This window comes from Aulonocara sp. 'chitande type north' Nkhata Bay, linkage group LG3 (genome assembly GCF_057382095.1).
Source record: "Aulonocara sp. 'chitande type north' Nkhata Bay isolate Kocher_YH1m ecotype deep benthic linkage group LG3, A_spYH_male_GT1.1, whole genome shotgun sequence".
Taxonomy (NCBI): Eukaryota; Metazoa; Chordata; class Actinopteri; order Cichliformes; family Cichlidae; genus Aulonocara; species Aulonocara sp. 'chitande type north' Nkhata Bay.
The window spans coordinates 7833230-7846345 of NC_141346.1; the positions used below are offsets into that span (position 1 = coordinate 7833230).

Sequence of the window (13116 nt, forward strand, 5' to 3'; positions counted from 1 at the left end):
TATACTGTAGACTGTATTATTAATGCAATGGTAATGATAATGATTATGAAAAATAGCAGTAAAATATTTCCCTTATCTCTACATTATACACAAGATTAGACACACCTTTACAATATTGTGCACAGAAATGTACAAGCAAAAACATTTTAACTGCTGGAACCAACAATTAACCTTCTTTTTAACCTACATAAGCCTTTTCCGTGACACTTACAAAAACAATATTTCACAGAGCTTCACAAATGAGTGTAAACACCTTAAACAAATTATCCATAATGACTGATAATGCAGGAAATGGCTCTTGAAAATTTCAGAGTTTGGAGTTTCTTTAGTTCATTCCTGGGATTCCGCCTTCCTCAGTTTGTAGTCTGTCAGCTTAGTCAGACAAGATGGCATCCAGGCAGGTTCAGTTTCAAAATGGTCCTGAATGAAAAAATTCATGGATATTTTTGTGTTTTGTATATATTTATAGATATAAATCTTAAAAGGTTTGACATTCAGGCACACTGGGAAGAAAAAGCTAAATTTTCTGTATCACAATAATTTGGGCCCTGGGCCTGAATTCAACATCAAAGAATTTATTGACAAACAAAATCAATAACATTTAATGGATTCCTTGATGTTCATATAGACTTTTGTTTCATTATCATTCATGTTTTCGTACACATATTGTATACAAAGACCATTTGTTAAGTTGTTAGAGCTGTGTACATCATGCAATCTTTTGTATAGACAGCATACAAATGCAAAATAGGCATGCTACAATAAAGTGTTACCACAAAGGAAACTGAGGACTCATCACAAGACTTTATTTCATTTTGACATGAACAGTATGAGCATTTTCATTTATTTAATTGTAACATTAAATCTCATATTGTAAAGACTCAACATTGTAATAAGCATTATGTTGTTCATTTAGACTATTTAGGTTTATCCTTTTTTCATGCAAAGTGTAAATCTCAGCTAAAACTATTCTCAGCTAAACAGTCTTTGTCATTGTCAGTGTCACCAGCTGTCTTACTACATAATCAAACATGGATTTTGATTATGTGGGACATTAGGTCCCTGCCTCTGTGGAACAGGCAAACTCTCACTTTGGGACGGGGCCAAAGGACCCTGTGCTCCCACAGTGTTGGTTGGTTCACTAATATCATTGTGTTTCTGTAATCCTTGTTGTATCTGACAGACTGCCTGTGCATTCTTCTGACATCTCAGTAATCCTCTCTCAGTCTCATGAAAGAGAACATCAACATGCAGGATTACATTTGGAAATATCTGAGACCATCCTGTCCCACTTGTTGAGTAGTTTGTCTTTCGGGTATGGTGCATCACAACCAGGATGATGTCTTTATTACCTGCACACAGCAGAAACATCCCTAAATAAATATAATCAAATAAAAAGCCATTGCATTGTTACTGTTTTGGATGGTTAGAGGGCTGAAACCATAAGAAAAGATGTTTCCATGATTATCTTGAAAACTGAATTAAAATATTCATATGTATATTGATAGTGAGTAAAGTAAAAGAGAAACTATAAAACTATAAAAAACTGAACATACTTTATATTATTGTGACCAAGCTTTATGATACCTGGTGCTTTAGCCATGGCTGCCTCCACATCTGACCGAACACGAGAGTTGATTGGGCAGAAAACAATGACAGTGTTGCATTCCTGTAGGTCTATGCTCTCCACCAGTAGCTGTTGAGACAAATTTACTTGGTACAGCACATCTTTGTCTGCCCCGAAGGTCTCAGCTGTACAGTAACTGTAGAACTTTACTGCATCTGCACACATTTTGAAAAGAGGAAAAACTTAACAGAAAAGCTTTAAAACTTTTTTTTACTTTGATTGGACGCTCACTCAGATGGCAAATTTTGTCTTCTTGATAAGAAACGAGGTTGTATTTACCGTGTAATGAAGTAATGCATACTGTGGTACACAATGTGGTGTGATTTGTTAAAAAAGGGGGAATTGGCAAGAGGTTGAAACTCTTCTTTGTCCCTCCCATGGAAAATACTCTGGAAGCACCGTTAATCTACCAATTATTTAATTATTTTGTACAACTTTCAGTGTCATGTAGAGAATATTTATGAAAGTCATCTAAACAAGTTCAGAGGGTAAATGTATAACCACTGCATTTACAAGAATATTTAAATGTATTTATCAAAAAACAAATGAAATCATTTTAGTAGCTCTCTTTTATTAAAGATATAAGAAATCTGATAAATGCTATTTTATCATACCATTTTGGCCTGAAATTGTATAATGAAAAGGTGAAATTTATATAATTCATACAGGTATTTATGCACATACCTGTATGAGGGTGTGTCACGAAATCAACGAAGCATTTGAAGAATTTGTTGATTTTATCATCCTCATGGCGTTTTTGATAGGCCACCAACAATGTTTTAGCAGCTGAAAAGATAAATGAGAGTTTCAGGCTGCTTCACTGTGAATGGTTTTTAGCTGCTTCAGCTGAAAAGTAGAAAAGTATTTAGTTTTCGTTTCCAATTGTTTGTCCAAGGTATACCAGGAGGCATTACTGATGGAGCTTTGGAAAGCGAAGGTTTTCTGTGTCAGAAATTCATTAACAAATTCTTACAGTGTGACAGTTACACGACAAAATGAGCAGATTAATATATGGCATGAAATGATTCAGAACATACTGACCAATAGGGCATGTGGCAGAGAAGAAAACTTTGCATAATTTTATTTAGAAATGGCAATACGGTTTAAGAAGTCGAAGAAGAAATACCCTTTAATTAGTTGGTACATACCCTCCCTGTATTCTTCTGGAAGATTGTTAATGTGTTTGTGCAGCTTCTGGAAGAAATTGCAGACAAATTGATTTATTTACAAATCAAACTACTGTTGATTTGCTGCTTTGACTCACTTAAAGGAATGACAGCTTTATTTTTGTTGTTTTTAATGAAGTGAATACTAATTAAAATCAGAATCAGAATCAGAATCAGAAAGGGTTTTATTGCCAAATGTTGAGCAGGTTTACAACATTAGGAAATTGCTGCAGTGCTTCAGTGCAAACATACTGTCATAAAAATATAAAAATAAGAATAAGAATTAAAAGTGCTAAGTGGATAGATATATACATGATATATACATGAGTGCAGGTGGTGATCAGTGCCAAACATGGAATGATTCAGTGAACACAGCGTAGGGTCATGTGTTAGTGGCGGGTACAGTCATATGGTTATTGTTCATGTGTCCAACAGCAGAGGGGAAGAAACTGTTCTTATGGCGAGAGGTTCTGGTGCGAATGGACCGGAGCCTCCTGCCTGAGGGGAGCAGGTCAAACAGACTGTGTCCAGGGTGAGAAGGGTCAGCTGAGATCCGAGCTGCACGCCGCAGTGTCCTGGAGGTGTACAGGTCCTGCAGAGACGGGAGTCTGCAGCCAATCACCTTCTCAGCAGAGCGCACAACACGCTGCAGTCTCTGTTTGTCCCTGATAGTGGCTCCAGCGTACCACACGGTGATGGAGGAGGTGAGGATGGACTCGATGATTGCAGTGTAGAACTGCATCATCGTCCGTGTTGGCAGGTTGAATTTCTTCAGCTGCCTCAGGAAGTACATCCTCTGCTGGGCTTTCTTAATGACGGAGGTGATGGTGGGCTCCCACTTCAGGTCCTGGGTGATGGTGGTACCCAGGAAGCGGAATGAGTCCACAGAGGTGATGGGGGTGTCAGTCAGGATGATGGGGGGGAGTGGGGCTGTGTGCTTCCTGAAGTCAACAATAATCTCCACTGTCTTCTGGGCATTCAGCACCAGGTTGTTGTGGCTGCACCAGGACACCAGACGTTCAGCCTCCCTCCTGTAGGCAGACTCATCCCCGTCCGAGATGAGTCCAATAACGGTGGTGTCATCTGCAAACTTGATTAGCTTGACAGACTGGTGGGTGGAGGTGCAGCAGTTGGTGTACAGGGAGAAGAGCAGAGGAGAAAGAACACAGCCCTGAGGGGAGCCGGTGCTGATGGTCCGGGAGTCCGAGACATTCTTTCCCAGCCTCACATGCTGCTTCCTGTCCGTCAGGAAGTCAGTGATCCACCGGCAGATGGGATCAGGCACATTCATCTGGGAAAGCTTGCCTCGGAGATGGTCTGGAAGGATGGTGTTGAAGGCAGAGCTGAAGTCCACAAACAGGATCCTGGCGTAGGTTCCTGGGGAGTCCAGATGCTGCAGGATGAAGTGTAGGGCCATGTTGATGGCGTCGTCTACAGACCTGTTGGCTCTATATGCAAACTGCAGGGGGTCCAGGAGGGGGGCCGTGAGGGTCTTGAGATGGGAGAGAACTAGGCGCTCAAATGACTTCATGACCACAGATGTCAGAGCCACGGGTCTGTAGTCATTTAGTCCAGTGATCCTAGGTTTCTTGGGGACAGGGATTATGGTGGAGGACTTGAAGCAGGCAGGCACATGACATGCCTGCAGTGAGGAGTTAAAAATGCCAGAAAATACTGGGGCCAGCTCGTTTGCACAGTGTCTGAGGGTGGCAGGAGACACACCGTCTGGGCCGGGAGCTTTTCGAGCATTCAGACTCTTAAACTGCTTCCTCACATCTGCTTCATGAATATGAAGAGTTGTGGTGGGAGGAGGTGGTGTGAAATCCTCTTTTGTGTGGGGTGAGGAGGGGGGTGTTGTAGGTGAACAGTTTGAAGGTGGTGATGGCTCTATGGAGGGGGGAGAGGTGGGGGAATGAGTGTCCAAAGTGTCTCTATTGTTGGGGCCGTTGGAGGTGTGAAGGCTGCCTGATGGCTCGTCAAAACGGCAGTAGAAGTCGTTTAGGGTGTTGGCCAAGAGCAAGTCATCAGTGGAGTGGGGGGTTTTAGGCTTGTAGTTGGTGATATTCCTAAAACCTTTCCACACAGAGGCCGAGTCATTCTCTGAGATCTGCTGCTGCATCTTCTCAGAGTGCTGATGTTTAGCAATGTCCACTTCTTTAGTGAACCTGTACTTGGCCTCTCTGTAGCAGTCCCTGTCTCCGCTTCTGAACGCCTTTCTCTTTTCCAGCCACACCTTTTTGAGTTTAGGAGTAAACCAGGGTTTGTCATTGTTATAACTCACCCTGGTGCGTGATGGCACAATGCTGTCCTCACAGAAGTGGATATAGGAGGTGACAGTGTCCGTAAACTCGTCCAAGCTGTTAGAAGCAGCCTTCATTGTGTCCCAGTCTGTAGACTCCAAAACTCCTGTTTTTTGCATTTACGTGTGGACGAGGAATACAGAGTTCGTCACGCAACATCACAGGTATGAGCATTTTTTCACGTCACGCTGTGCGCCACGTTATTGTTTACATGAGATTAATTGCAGAATGGCAGATAGTCAGATTAACAGTATTTTGTCACTATCTTCAGGTTTTACATGCTTACACACACACACACGCAGTTACTGTGCCTCCATTTAGAAAGTCAGAGGCGTTATGGTGTAATTATTTTACATGTAGTTGTTTTTTCCCTGTGTAATAATATTCAACATTGCTATCAATATATTTTTCAAAAAATGCCTCTCTGTGTAAAATGGGCTTAAAAACATAAACAACTGTAGGATACTGTTTGTCCGTGATTTGAACCGGGGGAACAAATCGTGGCAGGATCAGCCTGATATTATTTGTATCCCGCTGTAACTTTACTGTATAAAGAGCTAACATCTCCAAAATGTCAGGAGTAGTTAGTCATTATGAGAAGTGTTTGTGAACTAAATATCAAGAATGTGGGATCCTGTTTGTCCGTGATTTGAAGAGCCCAGCACTGCTCCCGACGAAGGGAAAACCAATTCTGCAGGGGAGACCTACCTTGGCACTTGTGCAGGTGAAACCAAAGGGAAGATATGCTTCTTCATATTTATAGTCTTTGGCTTAGAATGAAGTTGGTTTGGAAACATATTCAGCGATGCTTCATCTCCTGCTTTGCGTTTCTGTGGGCGCTAGCAGTGTCCAAGCGTTTTGTTTTTTTCCTTCGATCAGTAGATGACCTGCTCTACCGCCTGATCTACAGCCACCCAGTACATATACTGAGACTAAGTCGAAGTTAAAAGACAAAAAATACAAAAAATGATAAATAAATATGTTCCATCTATCTGTTTGCTTCCTCTTATCCTCTTCAGGGTAGTGGAGGTCGCTGGAGCCTATCCCAGCTGTCATAGGGCGAGAGGCGTGGTACACCCTGGACAGGTCGCCAGTCTGTTGCTAAGAAATAGAGAAATATTTTTAATGCGTATCCGCTCATTAGATTGTTTTATGTATAAAAGAAGGCCAGCTTTGAGACTAGGTCACAGGCTGACAGGAAACTGCATGTTTTTTGTAGAGTTATTGCAAGTTATTACAAGCTGCACAGGAAGTTTTAGTGCACAGGCATATTAATAGATAAGACACAGAAAAGAGGAACTTTGCCATATAAGCAATGTTGGTATCGAAACTGTGTGACGTGTAAAGTACAGAAATAACACCATATAAGACACATGTTGAGCTTGTAATGTTAGAGATCCTGCAACTGGCATTTGGGCTGTGCAGGGGTCTCTCTCTTCCAGAAGATGATTGAATAAAAAGAAATAGAAATGCTTTAACACACTGAGTCAGTTTTCTTTCTTTGTGCGTTCATGTTATATGACCCTTTGATCAACACACACACACACACACACACACACACACACACACACACACACACACACACACACACACACACACACATACGCTCAATGGAGTATAAATAAAGACCGGGGCAGTTCTCTCACTGGAGTCTCTTAGAGTGGAGGCTGCCCTTGCTAGCAAGAAGTTCTGTGTGTTTCTCTTCTCTGAGTCTTTACTGAAGAAGTGTTTTAGAACATTTTCCCTAACACATTACTAGTTACTTCTCTCAAAAGTAACTCAGTTACTTCAAGTTACTCGTTACTTTCAAAGTAACTAGTTACTAGGGAAAGTAACTTTGGTTTTACTCAGAATTCTCTTGTTAATGTGTTTCTTCCATAACTTTGCCAGTCTTCTAGCTTGCTTACTTGCCACAAGTGCACTGTGCCACCTACCAATAGAAAGGAAAAGATAATGTACATATTTCCACGAGAGAAATCCCACGCCAGGACCGTCATTGACTGCTGCCATGATTCAAGCCTACGTCACAGCGTCATGTGCGCCTTTTACATCCAACACAAAAACTGCAGTTGTGGTGCTTTCGATTGTACTCAGAACTCTGAAATTCTGCCTTCTGAATAGGAAGATGTAGGTAACACCAGACTGCAGATGAGCTGCATACAGGGCTGGACTGGGACTGGGAAAATTGGCCCAGGCATTTTGACTAGAGACCGGCCCACCATTATAGGAAAAATCATAAAGACTTTGAATGAAAACAAACGCTGTTGTGACAGTGATGTACACTGTTCTGATGGTATATATGCATCAATCTATCAATCGTTTGTTGTAAGATTCAGATAATTATTTTTTAAAAGCTAGACATTTTAAATGAGAATAAGAAAGAAAAGTATTTCTTTGTGCCCCCCTCTCCCTGTTAATGTCCTACCTGCCCCCCTGGCAACACTTTCCTAGATCCGCCCCTGCACAGTTACCAGCTGTCAGCTACACAAAAAAGGATCCTGGGGTTATTTGTCTCTCAGAAACAGTTCATAACTTCCCTTCAACTCATTCATGTCACCTAAAAGGTAAACCTGTTTCTCCATCACCTGTTCAGCTCTGATGATTCAGTAAGGTTTCATCTTCATGTTTCCCTCTCACCAGATAACCAAACCATATCATGACCAGCAGCTTTTTTGCAGCTGTGGCTCCAGCAAACATCAGCTGATACTAGAAATTAATATTAAATAAATTCTAACAACAGCTGATCAAGCTTAAACGTGCTGCTGTTGTTTAGCGCGACATCCGCTGGTTTCCTCTTTCGGCGCAAAGTGAGCGATAAACAAACAAGAGAGCCGATCAGCTGATCATTGATCAGTTTTCATGATTGAAGTAGAAACAGGAGAGGGAGGGGGGAGAATGAGAGAAGAAGAGGCAGCTGTGCAGCGTAAACACAGAATAACTCCAGCTTTGTGCCTTTTTCATTGTAGCTGAATTACGGGACAAACTGTTCCTTTACACCTCAATAAGAAACGCGTAATATTTTCTCTGAATACCAGACGGGACGGTTGGCAACTCTAATAACTTATGAACAAAATAAAGTTCAACATCATTAACTTCATAGCACCACCCAGCTGTATAGAAACTCCGTCATGCTAGCTAGCACGCAGTACGGAAAAAGTCAGCATAACGAAAATAAACTCCACCTAAACTTGGTTCATATCTGACCCAGAGAGACTGCAGGTCAGAACTTCTTACCTGAAGTTCAGTTCACACTTGGACCGGCGGCCGCCTCGGGTCTCTTTTCCTTCTGCGTCCCTTTTCCTTCATCCACCTGCTGGCCTCCACCACTTGCTAATGTTACTGAATCTGTGGAAGCTCCGCGATAGCCACCACACGAAGTAACGAGTAACGACCCTATCTAAATCCCAGTAACGACTAACGCGTTCCTGATTTTGGCATAATAACTAGTTACCGTGCTCGTTACCACAATAATAACGTAGTTACTGTAACGCGTTACTTAATAACGCGTTGGTCCCAACACTGCACTTAATACAGGAAATACATGTTTGTCTGTTTTGATAATGAAGGACTTCTTCAGCTCTGTAAACAGCTACACTTGAGAGGACAGAGGTGATTTCATGGATCAATAACAATGTGTTTATCAGCTTTCATCATCGCAGTGCAGACATGACGTCAGATCTATCAGAGTGAAGGCCGTCTCTCTGATGATGTCACAGAGCAGAGTCCTTCTGTCCAATAAAGGATCTCAGATCAGCTGCTGCCATCTTGTGGCCACAGTTGGTTACTGTCTCTGAAAGTTGTCTCATGTTTCCTGTTGTCCTGCTAACAAAGGCTCATCATGCTGAGAGGGCAGCAGCATTTTGTGGCTCTTCACACATGTTCATTATATTCTGATGATCCTGGATGGAGACAAACTACAGATAAGTGTGTTCAGCCCAACTAGTTTATCTCATTACAGTAGTTTGATGTTTCCCTTTGAATCCCCCTGAAGATCCTGACAGTGAAGCACGTACATAATACTCCAGCCTTTCAACTCTGAGCTTATTTAGTTCTATTAATACACTGAAATCTCATTTGTGTCATGAAGAAAGTCTTTAATCAAACAGAATTCAAAGATCAGAAACATTTCATATATGGAGTTAAACATGAATCATTGTTTCAACAACATATTTATTGTTGTCATAAACAGACAAGAAGACAACAACAAACTGCTCCTCCCATTCAACACATGTCAGTCCATATCCCAGCAAACTAAATCATCTCCATTTACACATCAAATAGAAACATGAATCACTTGTAATGATTAGAAACTTGATAGAATTTCAAATCTAGTTTGGGGAGTCATTCAGTGAGAAACAGTGAAATGATTTTCCATGTGAAAAGGTGGACAGCAGAAACAGAAAGAAACAGTGAGAACTAAAAGAGAAACAAAGAGCTTTGGAACAACGAGGCAGCAGGAGGACAGCTGCAGTTTAACAGCTTCAACTCACTGACAGGAAACAACATTAGAAACATCATCATCCTCAACTCATCTGCTGCACTGACACTGACACCTTCAACGGCAACACCTTCACTGTATCATCAGTGTTAATGATTGGAAACATCCTGTGAGTGAAAGTGTGTGTGAAGGTGTGTATGTGTGTGTTAGTATCAGGATCAGAGAACGACAGCTTTCCTCTGTTCCAGTCCAGATTCACTCTGATCCTCTGGAGCTTCTTCTCTACTGAGAGAGCAGTTTCACATGATAGTGAGCGTGCTGAGTATTTACCTGTAGAAAACCATAATCTCCATAATCCAGACTCAATGTATCCCTTCCTCTGCACAGACTCTGCTAACACCCCCAGAGCCCACCATCTACTGTCTCCAACCTCGACATCCCAGCTGTGAGTCCCTGAGTTAAAGCCCTCAGAGCCCAGGACACAGCAGGAATAATCAATCCTCTCTGGATTATCAGGAAGCTGCTGCTTCTCTCCTCCTCGTCTCACACTGGTCAGATCTTCAGACAGGATGAGTTTTGGATGAGCAGTGTTTGGGTCCAGAATGAGAGGAGTGTAGGAGACCATGTCCTTCATGTTGTTCCAGATGTTGAAGGTCAGGTTGCCCAGGTGTTTGGCCTGGTCTATCAGAGCTCCTGAGGGCAGCTGTGGATCATCCAGCAGGGGGCAGCGCTGGACTCTTTCCACTGCAGCCTTGTAGTTGTGCAGGAATGAGACGTCTTCAGCTCTCAGCTCCTCCTCTGTGGCTCTGACTGTGTCTGAAAGAGCTGCTATCTCTCTGCTCAGAGCCTCCATCTTCTCCTTCATCATCCCACTCTTCTGCTCCTCTTCCTCCCTCAGTGCAGCCAGCCTGGCCTCCTCTTCCTCTGCTAGAAACTGCTGAAGCTTCTTAAACTGCTCCTTAATCTGCCTCTCTGTGTGTCGGGCCTGGACCTTAATGTGTTCTGCTGTTTGATCAAACTTCACTTGAACTTCTTCACAAACCTTTAACTTCTCCTTTAAGGGCTCCAGAGTTTCCTGAAGTTCCTTCTTGTGTTGTTGTGCAGCTTCATCGATGGGTCTGAATCTGTGATTGGTGTGTTTTTCTGAGTCTCTGCAGACGACACACACTGGCTGCTGATGGTCCAGACAGAAGAGTTTGAGTTTCTCAGAGTGCAGACTGCAGAGAGCCTCTGAAGCTCTCTGATCTCTCTCCTGTAAGAACGACTCACACAGGTTCTTTAAAGCCAGGTTTGAAGGTGGTTTTGACCGTGAAGATCTTCTCTTACAAAGTGGACACTCACGTGTTGTTGTCTCTTTCCACTGTCTCTTCAGACAGTCTTTACAGAAGCTGTGGCTACATGACAGAAGAACAGGATCTCTGAAGACCTCCTGACAGACCGGACAGCAGAGATCCTCCTCTGATCTGGAAGCCATTGAGTCTGTGAGTGAAGCTGAAAACAGCAGACAGGAAGTACAGTCAGTCCTGGCTCCCCTCCCTCCTCTACCACCTTCACTGAAACTTGCTTTGAGTCGTGTTTTTGCTCAAACTCACATTCAGTGTGTGGAGCGTCAGCAGCTTGAAGCAGCAGTGTTGGAGTTTTCCACTTTTCTCTCCTGTAGCTGGACTCACTCAGAGGAAGCTGCTAGTTTGGTCTGAACTCAGTCTGATCGTCTGTGCGTCTCTCTGCACTGAAGAAGAACAACATCCTGTTTCCTGGTTTGTAGCATTTCAGTGACATAGAGGCCGGAACATCATTCAGCGTGAGTGTGACAGCAGAGTGCAGACGTTTGTTGCAGATCAGAAACGAAACCTTTTCTCAAGCGTAGAAAATAAACTGTGACTCAGTGGTGCAGCTGCTTGGCAGTTTTTATTTCAGACTTTGTTCTGGTTATTGTTCAGGTTCCACAGCAGTGGGAGTGTAATGTAGTCACACAAACACAGGTGGATTTACTCTGGAGAACTTCAAGACATGGTGAGGAGGTAATTTAGCCATGTAAATCAGCTGTATTGGATCAAGGACACATCTAAAACCTACAGGACACTGGCCCTCAAGGCCTGGAGTTTCCCCATGCCCGAGTTAATGTAACAGCAGCTACTTTTCCATCAGACCAACACCAACATCAAATTCTGTCTGATACAAACAACACTTCTAGATGGAATTTATCCTTTGATTTTCAGTCCTCCTCTTTATTCTCTGAAACACACTTTCATTCATTCATTGATTATTTTAGTCAGAAATGTTGTTTGTTACTATTAAACATGAAATATTAACATTAAAGAAGATGTGATGAAGGAATATTTGGAATATCTGGAGCTCTATTAAGTCATGTAATAACAACATGTGCATCATAGTGCAAAAGTAACATAACAAAGCTTTGTTCAGACAGTTACCTTTCAGTCGATTCACTCGGTATAACACATAAATATTAGAGATGGACCGATCCGATATTATGTATCGGTATCGGCCCGATACTGACCTAAATTACTGGATCGGATATCAGAAAAAAATAAAAAATGTAATCCGATCCATTAAATATCATGAAAGCACCTCACAAAACTTGCAACACGCCGTAACTCACCTCAGAACGTTAGCACGTCGGAGCAGTATGCATCACGTGATAGAGCGGCTGTGGCCTGTCGGTGGTCTGGATAGTTTTGGAGCTTCGTTAGCAAACTGGCATTTCATCTCCGACAAAAATATCCCCGAGAGAAGTAAAGCAAGTGTGTAAGTCCATCTCTGAATGTTTGTAAAGCATTCCTGCGTTAAGCTTAACAAGCGACTGCCTCTTCTTGCTGCTACTTCATCCATCCATCCATTCGCTTCCGCTTATCCTTTTCAGGGTCGCGGGGGGCGCTGGAGCCTATCCCAGCTGTCATAGGGCGAAAGGCGGGGTACACCCTGGACAGGTCGCCAGTCTGTCGCAGGGCCAACACACAGGGACAGACAACCATTCACATTCACTCGCACATTCACACCTAGTGACAATTTGGATTAATCAATTAACCTATCCCCACAAGCTGCATGTCTTTGGACGGTGGGAGGAAGCCAGAGTACCCGGAGAGAACCCACGCAAACACGGGGAGAACATGCAAACTCCACACAGAAAGACCCCAGCCTGATGGTGGAATTGAACTCAGGACCTTCTTGCTGTGCGGCAACAGTGCTAACCACTGTGCCACCGTGCTGCCCACGGATGGATGGATGGATGGATGATCGGCTGTCCGTCTCTCTTGTTGGTTTTTGGCCCACTTTGCACCAGAAAGAGGAAACCAGTGGATAAACAACAGCAGCACGTTTAAGCTTGATAAGCTGTTGTTAGAATGTATTTAATATTACTTTCTACACCAGGATCTTTTTCTACATAGCTGACGCTGGTAACTGTGCAGGGGCGGATCTAGCAAAGTTTAGCCAGGGGGGCCGATAGATATTAACAGGGAAAAGGGGGCACAAAGACAGACTTTTATTTCCTATTCTCATTTAAAATGTCTAGCTTTTAATAAATAATTATCTGACACCCAAAGTTTTAATTTGATGTAAAATGAA

At 42.7% G+C, this 13116-nt stretch overlaps 2 protein-coding genes across 2 annotated transcripts; both read right to left on the reverse strand.

The window, feature by feature from the left end:
- Positions 1-1017: 1017 nt before the first annotated feature.
- On the reverse strand, positions 1018-6016 carry LOC147333757 (uncharacterized). Its single transcript, XM_086285841.1, has 5 exons — positions 5990-6016; positions 2776-2821; positions 2312-2413; positions 1588-1782; positions 1018-1352 (listed from the first exon to the last, which is right to left on the reverse strand). Exons 1-5 carry the CDS (start codon positions 6014-6016, stop codon positions 1018-1020), a joined length of 705 nt encoding a protein of 234 aa, XP_086141967.1.
- A 3216-nt stretch (positions 6017-9232) lies between these two features.
- On the reverse strand, positions 9233-11248 carry LOC147333758 (nuclear factor 7, ovary-like). Its single transcript, XM_086269743.1, has 2 exons — positions 11124-11248; positions 9233-11022 (listed from the first exon to the last, which is right to left on the reverse strand). Exon 2 carries the CDS (start codon positions 11003-11005, stop codon positions 9617-9619), a length of 1389 nt encoding a protein of 462 aa, XP_086125869.1. The 5' UTR covers positions 11006-11022; positions 11124-11248; the 3' UTR covers positions 9233-9616.
- Positions 11249-13116: the final 1868 nt, after the last annotated feature.

Excerpts from the sequence above, each read along its gene's own strand:
- LOC147333758 (XM_086269743.1), bottom strand. The coding sequence starts at position 11,005 with ATGGCTTCCAGATCAGAGGAGGATCTCTGCTGTCCGGTCTGTCAGGAG.
- LOC147333757 (XM_086285841.1), bottom strand. The coding sequence starts at position 6,016 with ATGTACTGGGTGGCTGTAGATCAGGCG. Across the intron at positions 2,822-5,989 it reads GGGTGGCTGTAGATCAGGCG|AAGCTGCACAAACACATTAA; the intron begins GTAGAGCAGGTC and ends AATTTCTTCCAG. Across the intron at positions 1,783-2,311 it reads CGTGACACACCCTCATACAG|ATGCAGTAAAGTTCTACAGT; the intron begins GTATGTGCATAA and ends AAATGTGTGCAG.